Here is an 11,315-nt window from a genome sequence, read left to right as displayed (position 1 = left end):
CTAGTTCAGAAAATTTACTAAGCAGATCAGAGAAATGAAGGTAATCCTTGTCCTGATAGTTACATTCCATAAAGCTTTCTTTACTTCTCTATTCCTGAGGCTGTAGATCAGAGGATTCAACATGGGGATCACCACTGTGTAGAACACAGAAGCCACTTTGTCCTTATCCAGGGAGTAGCTGGAACTAGGTCTCAGATAGGTGTAGATGGCGGTGGCATAGAACAGAGTTAAAGCTGTCAAGTGAGAGCCACAGGTTGAGAATGCTTTGCGCTTCCCCTCCCCTGAATGCATATGGAAGATTGAAAACAGAATGTAGGAATAAGAGGTCAGGATGACCAACAAAGCCCCAACCATATTCATACCAGCAAATGTGGAAAAGATGCTTTCCTTCAGGCTTGTGTCAGAACATGAGAGTCTAAAAAGTGGAGGGCTGTCACAGAAGAAGTGGTGAATGACATTGGAACTGCAGAATGGCAAGCTGCTTACATAACTTGTGTTAACCATGGAGTTCAAGAATCCTGCTGTAAAAGCCCCTGCTGCCATTTTGAGGCAGACAGTCCTGGACATGATCAAGGAGTAAAGTAGTGGGTTGCATATGGCCACATAGCGGTCATAGGCCATTAACCCAAAGAGGATGCATTCAGTTGTGGCCAAGGCGATGAAGAAGTACAATTGCAGGAAGCAGCCAGCAAAGGAGATGCTTTTCTTCTCTGACAATAAGTCTACCAGCATCTTTGGGGTGATGGTGGAGGAGTAACAAACATCCACAAAGGACAAGTTAGCCAGGAAGAAATACATGGGTGTGTGAAGTTGGGAATGAGTCCTGATTAAGAGGATCATCCCAACATTCCCCAAAACTGTAAGTGTGTAAATCACCAGAAAAAGCAAAAAGAGGATGACCTGTAGCTCCATTGTGTCTGCTAATCCCAACAGGATGAATTCAGTTAGTGAAGTATGGTTTCTTCTGGTCATTTGTTACACACTTAGTTTGCTTAAACTTGCATTCGGTGTAAATATTTTCCTCTCCTAAGTTTATAAGCAATAAACGTGTTAATGAGGTCTTTCACACATGAGAGAATACAACAAGGTAGTAAACAGAGTGATGGAGGAAGAGGAAATTGGGAGACAAACAGATCAGCCTTTGAATTTAATGAACAACTGTCTATATTGAATCAGAGTCGGGGCCTCTCAGCTCACTAGTGAAAGACCACACACTCGCATTCAGTTTCTGCAAAATTTAGATATGTTGTTCTGTTCTTTCATTCCAGCCAGCATCCATATACAAATGATAACAATATTCTTACTGCAAACTCTCTCATTCTGTAAACAGATATGTGTGTTTAATTAATTTTTTTCACTCAAGAGCACTCTGAATATTTTTTAACACCAAAATTCCCAGGAATCATGCCTGTCTACCCCAAATAACAAATATTGGGGCCATTTCTAATTACCAATATTTTGACACCTCTCATTGACTTACGAATAATTCTGTAAGGTTTTAAAAGTGAAGGAAACAATTGTTCTTGTACAAATACACTCTCAATTAACGTCATGTAGTAGCAGACATACTACTTGTCCACCTCACTGAGTAGTAGCATCAAATCTTGCTAAATTCCTTCCTAGTATCTTACCTGTATAGATTAGTATTTTAACCATTTGTTAAAATTTGAGAGACCTAAAAAAATTCACATTGCCATGCTTTTATACAGTTTTTCAGAAAGAGAAAAGGGTAACCATAGGAACCAGATTATGTATTTTAATTGTGAGTCAATCCTCTACAGGCAGAAACTCCAGTGTCAAAGGAAAACACTTTATGATCACATGCAGATATACAGAATCAAACATTACGTGGATCTTGCATCATAAAGGAACTCTTGATCTCTGTGTTACTTTAAAATCTTATCAAAATAATTCATGAATTATTATATCATACAATGCATGTTAACTACATTGGAATGTAAAATAAATTAAAAAGTAGTCTTTTGCCAATGTAAAAAAATAATTTTAATTGGCTATTCATGTTTCTTCTTTGTATTTGTAGCTTCTTCCAAATGAGTACATGGCCCAATACCAATATATTATTCTTCCCTTACCTTTTCACTAATTGAAAGAATTATTTTTCTTTCCCACCCCTTTTGTGTGTATATGTGTTTACAGTGTGTGTGTGTGTGTGTGTGTGTGTGTGCACCTTTCCCTTTGTCTTGGCAAATTTATCCTTTAGTCCAAATATCTTGCTGAGTGAATTTAATGACAATGAGAAACTAAATCCATTTTACAATGTTTAAAGAAATATTATACCCTAAGTAAATAAGATAATGGATCAGAAAACCTAACTTCCTTTTTATTATTTTAAAATTGTGTTGGCTTTTTGCAACTATTGTCTGGTGGAACAGGATATTTTCCATATCTAAATACAAGTAAAAAGAAAGTGGAAAAAAAACCCCACATTGAGCAACCATACATACAGTCTACCTCCATGGAGAGGTCATAATATATCAAAGCTTCCATTTAAATTGCCAATTAATCCTTCACACCAGCCTTTGAGGTTACATTATTAATTTACACATTTTATAACTGAGGTTTCAAGTTATTAGATGACTTTTCAATAGACAAACTATGAAGAAGTGGAAGAATCAATTTGAGGACAATCTTCAACAGAAAGAAATAATAGAAATAATACCCACCTACCTAACTTTCTTGTCCCATCTCATTTTATCATAGTCACTTAGAAGATTATAAATATATGTAAATACATATATGTTACAAGTTAACATATGCACACGTATTTGCATGTATCTTCCAGTAAATACAATCTTCCAATAATCAGCACAGACAGGGTATTTCTGCATCTAAAAAAGAATTTTAACATCATGCAAGATATTACTTAAAAGCTTGACTTGTAAGGATGTCATTCTTATGCCATTAAAAACTACCTCCTAACCGATCTCTAAAAAATCCATATTTTTTAGAATGTATAAAAATTAATTAGCAATGTAAGAGATGGAGTGCTTCAAAATATTTGTAATTAAACAACCAGAAATGTGAATTAAGAGAGACAGAAGGAGAATTAGCACAGTGAGTCTTCACAGAAGCAAGGAAAGGAGACAATGCTATAAACAAAGAAGAGATCAATACTATTATGCCAAAATAAAAACAAAGATTGAAAAAAGATTAAATTTGTTGAACAATAGAATATAATTACAAGTCTTGAAAGGAGTTTCACTGAAGAAGAAGTAGAAAGAAAAACAGATGAAAAAAATTAAATTTACAACATAGCTAAAAACGATAAAATTTTGAGTTGGAAGCTGTCAGTTTTTTAAGGTCAGGCTTGATGTGCCATAGGTTTCCTATGGTAAACTATCACCATGTCTAGGTACACAGTTTGGTGAGTTTTGACAAACACAGTCTTGCAAACATCACCACAATCAAGACAGAATTTTGCTGCCAACCTAGCAAATTCCATTATGTCCCTTTATAGACAATTTTACCTATTTCTCCAGACTGACAATCACTGGGAAACCACTGATGCAATTTATGTTATGCTTTTGCTCTTCACAGGGTGTGATCTAAATGGAATCACAGAGTTGCTAGAGGAGATGATTGAGAGGATGTGACCTCCAGTTGAGTTGTGAGCTGAACCTAGGCAATCAAAGGTTCTTTACTCTTTTCTTGTCCTTGAAATGCACATTTTGCCCATTATTCCAGTGTTAGCAGCCATTTTGAGGACATAGCCTTGAGAGAGTAAGATATTGTCAAGACCATCGGAACTGAAAACATGACTGAATCCAGAAAAGTCCTCTATATAATAACTTTTAAGATTCTGGTGAGCGGATGTGGAAGTCTACTTGTTTTGCTATCTCCCAAAACAAGTGTTGTATATAAGTTACCTTGCTTATTAAACCTGCCACCATCTGGAATGATCTGCCTCTTTCTTAAATCTCTCCTTGCCATCTGTGTTTGGGGCTAGTTTGCAGACCAACCATAGTGTATAACCTTTTGAGTCTGGCTTCTGTCCCTCATGTAATTTTGAGATTTAATGATGTTGTTACTTTTATCCATTTTTCCCCCTTGTATTACTAGGTAGTAGTTCATTCTATACATGTGTCATCAGTTGGGTCTGTTTTCAATTTAGAGCAATTATGGATAAAACTCCTCTTCATCTATGTTTTTATTTATCTTGAGTAAATAGAAGTAAAATTGCTGGAAGCTATAGTAAGCATAAGCTGTTTAAGAAATTGACAAACTTTAACAAAATTATCATGTTGCTTTTTATTGTCAACAATTTTGAGAGTTCCTGTTCCTTTTTTTTTTTTAAGAGGGAAAGAGAGAGCACGTATGAGCAAGAGAGAAAGAGAGAGAGGAGAGTGTGTATGTGAGCAGTAGGCAGGGGCAGGGAGAGAGGGAGAGAGGATCTTACAGGCTCCACACCCAGCATGGGGCTCCACTTGGAGCTAGATCCCACAACCCTGACATCATGACCTGAGCCAAAATCAAGAGTCAAACTCAACCAACTGAGCCACCCAGGCACCTCTGTTTTATTCAAGAATTTTTAAATTAAATTTTACTTCTGGTCTACCACTTTTCCCTTGATTTTGGTGTATGATTTGATATAAGTTTCCTTTCTCCCTCCCTCCCTTCTCGCTTATTTCTCTCTCTCATTTCCTCTCCTTTTTTTTTTTCTTTGTCTCTTTTTCCTTTTCTCCTTGGTTGGCTTTTGTTTATTTGTTTGTTTGTTTTTGGCAATGTCCAGTTGATCAACCAACCAGTGAGTTGAATCTTTCCCTGGTTTTTTCAAGGTCTTCAAGTTCTGGGAAACCGGCATTTCTCAGCACTCTCCTAAACTGCTTATTCGGATCCAGGCTCTAGCACCTGAGTTGATAATATTTGTCATTCAGTGGTTAGGCCACATGCACATATCAATTCCATAAAAAGAGTAAGCAACAAAGTAGGGTTGTCCTCTGGAATGCAAGCTCACTACATATCTATCAGGGTTTCCATGTCTCTATAGGATAATGAGGAGGTTACAGGGATAGGTCATCTCTTTTGAAGACCTCTGAGTTATAAACTTTACCAAGACCCTGATCTTTAACCTGAAATAAGTGGCCATGGTGTTTGCCTTCAACTTCCTTATCACAGTAACTAATCCAGGTAGCCATGACTTCTATGACCTGGTCAGACTAAGACAACATTCTTATGATATTATTTTCTTAATGGGGTATACTGTTCGTAGGTACCAACTTTTCTGTCCTACCACAGATGATAATTACAGGAAAAATAGAAAACAACATAGCTGCTCAGGCAGGCTTAGAATGCTGATGATATTCTTGCTGTTTCTTCTATAATATGTTCATTTCTATTATATAAAGATTAATATTTAAGAGCTCAAATATTGAGTATATTAGAATTACTTAGCACAGAGGGGAGGAGTGGGAAATACATCTTTGAGTAGACAGATGTCATAAAGTTTGAGACCCTACATTCTGTATTGGATCTTTGCTTCTGGTGGCCTTCTTTTTAATGCCATCAGTGACTTGCTTTATGCTAAATCCAATGGACTTATTTCATTATTTATCTTAACAATGTTTCTAAAGAATTGTACACATCTGTGAAACCTTCTTTCAATGTATTGATTACTTCTGATTACTTTATAGACTTTCACAGGTGCATGACAAATCATCTCTAGTGTTTTGATGATTGCATTCTCTTAACCTGTTATAAATTTACTCATCAAAAGGATATTACAGTGTATGAGATGCACAGTAATTTTTATATTTTCACATGTCACATATTCAGTTATTAGCAAACAAAAATGTCTACATAAAAAAGAAATTTTGAAAGGATAATTTTAAATAAACTAAATATTTTGTGAATCATTGAGTTTCATCATAGAGAATACTCATTTTTATTGATTCAGATTTCTATATATCTTCATATTATGATATATGATTATTGTATACTTTAAATATTTTATAAAAAACTTCAGCATCAAAGATAGAATAAAGCCCTTAATTAGAAAAATTTATTCAATTATAATCTCAGGACACATTAATAATAAAATTGATCATTTCAGTTACTTGTTCATATATTTTTTCTTTTTTATTTTTTTCTAACAAATTTTTTTGGAGCACAAAGCTTTACCCTTACTAACCAGGTTAAAAGAACAGTCCTTGTCATGTAGTGAAAAAAAAATATTTGTGAAAAAATATTGTGGATAAATAAATAAAATGAATGGACCTGATTATATTTTAAACTGTAAATTTAAAAATATTTGTCATTTTTATAAATAATTAGATTTATAATTAATCACTTCTTAGATTGTAAACATTTTTATCTATGTAATTTATCTAAAGATCAATCTTAAAATGCTAACATTTTATTCTAATAACTTTATTCAAATTAATAAAGCAAATACATGTAATAAATTGTAAATATTGTAGGAAAATGGGTTTTTACTTTTTTTAAGATTTTATTTATTTATTCATGAAGGACACCGAGAGAGAGAGACAGAGACATAGGCAGAGGGAGAAGCAAGCTTCATGCAGAGAGCCTGATGTGGGACTCGATCCTGGGACTCTGGGATCATGCTTTGAGTCAAAGGCAGATGCTGAACCACTGAGCCACCCAGGCGTCCCTGGATTTTTAATTTAGTCATTTCTGTTTCTGAAATGTATGTGTGGATTTTTTTATACTTAGAAGAATGAAAAATGTTGATTCATTAAGTAACTCTAATGTCTATTGATTTCTCTTGAGATTCAATAAGAAATGGCATAATTAGGAAGCATTCTGAAGCTGAATCCTGTATTTTCCCCAATGAAAAAGGTAATAATTCACAATTTTCAAAGGGATTTGTTACATGAGAATAAAAACAGTAAGGAGTCTTGATTTCTTTATCATATAGTGATTATTTTTCTCTGAGGATAATCATCACCACAGTACTTATCTCTTCAGTAATAATCGCACTGTATATTCTTTGAATTTTAGCTAAAAAAATGCACCAAAGATTATTGTGGAGGAGACCCATTGGGCATTTACTTTGAATGGTTGATCTATCTCAAAAGGTAGTAGTATCAGCAATGAATATTTGTGACTTTAAAAGGTGAAATGATGATCCTTTAGAAAATAGTAGAAATCACTTTTAATGGCATGTCTTCTTTTACAATTCAATGATAAAAAGTTTAGGATTTAGTTTCTTAAAGTTTCATTTCAAAAGATTTGTCGTTGCAAAGGTTTTGTTTTGTTTTGCTTTTATATCTTCCTTTATGTTAATGATGATGCAAGACAAGCCAGGCAAATTGAATTTGAAGGCTCAGACATAATTCCAATTAAGACCAAAGACTAGATGATTAAGTTGGCATCCTATAATGAAAACCAATAAACAAGACTAGAGATATCACTTTAAAATTATATAAAAGATAATGGTGTTCAATGTTGTCCATTCTAGGTCACAATTCATTTTTTTAAAATTTTTTATTCATTTATGATAGTCACACACACACACACACAGTGAGAGGCAGAGACAGGCAGAGGGAGAAGCAGGCTCCATGCACCGGGAGCCCGATGTGGGATTCGATCCCGGGTCTCCAGGATCGTGCCCTGGGCCAAAGGCAGGCGCCAAACCGCTGCGCCACCCAGGGATCCCTCTAGGTCACAATTCAATGGAAGATACAGCTAGCAGAAAAAAAATGAAAACAGAACTTTAAAATCCATATGAAATATATTCATGGAATATAAATAAAATAGCAAATTATGAGAAGTTTTACAAAGTGATCTTTAAATACAGTGCAATTCCAAAAAAATTTTCAGAAATGTTCTGAAAGTAACAACTAATTTAAGTACTTATTGAATAACCCCAAACAAAAAGGCTAAGCCATTTCTGAAGAGGATCCTAACATTATTGGTTAGGAAGGAAAACTTACCAGTGAAGAAAGTTTAACAGAGGCTGATGATCAAGACAAGACAGAGTCCAGAAACAGATTCGCATGTAAATAAAAATTTAATACATTACAGGATGTCACTGAGGGTGAATGGAGACTTTTTTTTTTCCTTACTTAATTAGAGAGAGAGAGAAGGGACAGAGAGAGAAGAGAAAATCTCAGGCAGACTCCTCACTGAGCATGGAGCCCAATGCAGGGCTCAAGCTCACAACCCTGGGATCACAACCTGAGCCCAAACCAAGATTTAGACACTTAACCAACTGAGCCACCTAGGTGCCCCAAGAGCATGTATTTTTAAAAAAACGGTGAGGAAAATACACTGTATGGATTCAAAAAAGAAAAGATCCCTACTTAAGACAATAGACAAAAAATAGCAATTCCAGATGTCAAGGACTTAAATATCTGACACTCCCACTATGATGGCAAAAAAAAAAAAATATATATATATATGTTAAATATCTGACCATAACAAGTATTAGTAAGTATATGGAAGGTATTACATGCTATTATTGAGAGTATAAATATGAGTAAGAAATTTAGAAAACATTTTGTTATATTTTAAAGTTGAACACAAGTTTACTGTCTATCCAATCAATACCAAATCTAGGGATGTACCCAGACTTATACCTGTGTACCATGTGACCCATAAGGTAGACTCAAGCATTAGTCATGATAGAAGGTAACGGACAATTTAACTATGACACATTAAGAAAAAATAGTACTACAAAACTGTAAAATTAAAGAGCTTGGGAATACATACAAACGTAGGAAAGCATTAGAAACAGAATACTGGGGATGCCTGGGTGGTTCCGTGGTTGGACCGGGACATGATCCCGGGATCCAGGATCAAGTCCTGCATCGGGCTTCTTGCAGGGAGCCTACTTCTCCCTCAGCCTGTGTCTCTGCCTCTTTCTCTTTCTGTGTCTCTCATGAATAAATAAATAAATAAAAATCTAAACAAACAAACAAAAAAGGAAACATAATATTGAAGAAAAGCAGAAGGATAAAGTGGATGCCATTGCATTTGTAATATTCAAAAATTTATTTATGTTTTTAAATTTTATTTATTTATTCATGAGCGACAGAGAGAAAGAGAGAGAGAGACAGAGAGAGAGAGAGAGAGAGAGAGAGAAAGAACAAGTGGTGGGGAGGGGGAGAGAGAGAGAATAGCAGAATCCCTGCTGAGCAGGAAGTGATTTTTAAAATTAAAAGCTAGGGAATGAAAAATACAGAAGAGTAGTTGTCACTGACAAGGAAGCAGGATAATAGGGGTGATCACACAGAATTTTTGATTTGGGCAATACTCAGAGTTCTTTGTTTTTTCACTTCACTTGGGAGGTGAGTTTATATGTATTCATTTATTTTTATTTTCTAATATTTATTTTATATTTTTGGAATACATTAAATTTCACATTTTACATACCAAAAAATAAAGAAGTTTGAAATCTTAATTAAAAGGAATAAAAGGAAAACACTTGGGGATTTTTTTTATTGGAGTTCAATTTTCCAACATATAGCATAACACCCAGTGCTCATCCCATCAAGTGCCACCCTCAGTGCCCCTTACTCAGTCACCCCCCTCCTCCCTTTCCACCACCCCTTGTTCGTTTCCCAGAGTTAGGAGTCTCTCATGTTCTGTCTCCCTTTCTGATATTTCCCACTCATTTTTTCTCCTTTCCCCTTTATTCCCTTTCACTATTTTTCATATTCCCCAAATGAATGAGACCATATAATGTCTGTCCCTCTCCCATTGACTTATTTCACTCTGCATAATACCCTCCAGTTCCATCCGCGTCAAAGCAAGTGGTGGGTATTCGTTGTTTCTAATGGCTGAGGGATATTCCATTGTATACATAAACCACATCTTCTTTATCCATTTATCTTTCCATGGACACCGAGGCTCCTTCCACAGTTTGGCTATTGTGAACATTTGCTGCTATAAATGCTTAAAGCATTTGTCCACTGGAAATCCATGAAGACCTGGGGGCACTCGCCCCGGCCTTAGCCCAGCTCCTCGCGGGGCCTCTCCCCCTTGAATGCAAAAATTTTTTGAATTTAGTACTTATGTCAGAGGTGCCCAAGACCGCCAGCAGGTTTGATGATTTACTAGAAGGACTCCGAAACTTAGAACGGCTATTATAATTAGGGTTTATTAAAGATACAGACTTAGGTTAAAATTTCAAAAGAAAAAGGTGTGTAGATCAGTGTTCAGGAGAATCCAGGCATTGATAGCTTCTTCTTGTACTCTCCTGGTGAGGTCACACAGATCAGCACTTGGTTGTCCTAGCTATGTTTCCTAAGGGCTCTTATGAATTCTTGCCAACTAGAAAAACAAAACCAAGTCTTAGTGTACAGGTTTTTTGTTTTTGTTTAAGTAGGCTCCATGCCTGGTGTGGAGCCCAACGTGGAACTTGAACTCAGGACCCTGAAAGCAAGACCTGAGCTAAGATCAGGGTCAGATGCTTAACTGACTGAGCCACCCATGTGCCCCAGTGTACAGGGTTTTAGTGGAGGCTTGGAGAGCCCACATTACTGTCCATAGGTATTTACTCTCCGATTGATCCACCCCAGAATTCAAACTGGCATTTGTCATTAATTACGTCATTAACTTATACTCATGTCAGACCCCAGGATACAAAGGTACTCTTATCAGGTAGGATATTCCAACGTTTCAGAAGTTATCTCTGGGAGGTCAGTAAAAGGCCAGTCCTTGAAGACCTATGGAATATGCAGAGTCTGGGCAATCCAGGCAGGCTGAGTCAGCCCATTATGGCACAGTTCCAACATGAAAACCTTGGTGACAGTGATTCTTATATAATTGTAACTTGGCTTTTTAGTTTTGCCAATATAGAAAATTAATGTATTTATAAACTATTAGTTAATTATCCTTTATGAATGTCATCAGCTGATTACTTCCATTTATAATTAGTATTCCCAATATGGTACTCTTCCAACATAGCCATGATACATCTATGTGGAATGTAGCTTTTCAACGACATGATGATTTCTCTCCTTCCCTGCCCCACACAAAAGAAACAAACATCCTGAATAGTTTTGTTTTTCTTGGCAGGGGAAACAAAGAACTTTCAAACATTTTGTCTCTACATGTATAAATCCCAGGTTCCTGAAAAATAAAAATTAGTTTGACTCTCACTATCACGTGAAAATATACAACTATCTGCAATATTGAAGACCAGAATATCATATTGCATCTGCAAATATTGGCAATCTAGAAACCTTGTTTCTGTGGGTCTAATCAACTAGGGAATGTTGGTATATCTTCCATTTTGAGTTCTGCACCCAATTACTAACATGTGTGGCAGGCAGGGGGTTCCAAGTCCGGATTATTACCCATGTTTCTAACAGACTGGCTGTTGATTG

General features: G+C 35.8%; 1 protein-coding gene across 1 annotated transcript; it reads right to left on the bottom strand.

Annotated features, from left to right (window-relative positions):
- On the bottom strand, positions 1–972 carry LOC121471615 (olfactory receptor 5F1). The gene has a single exon (XM_041722407.1). The coding sequence runs from the start codon at positions 970–972 to the stop codon at positions 1–3; it is 972 nt and encodes a 323-aa protein (XP_041578341.1).
- Between the last annotated feature and the right edge of the window lie 10,343 nt (positions 973–11,315).

Source organism: Vulpes lagopus, chromosome 11 (assembly GCF_018345385.1).
Source record: "Vulpes lagopus strain Blue_001 chromosome 11, ASM1834538v1, whole genome shotgun sequence".
In the NCBI taxonomy this organism is placed as follows: domain Eukaryota; kingdom Metazoa; phylum Chordata; class Mammalia; order Carnivora; family Canidae; genus Vulpes; species Vulpes lagopus.
This window is presented reverse-complemented; position numbering and strand designations above follow the sequence as displayed.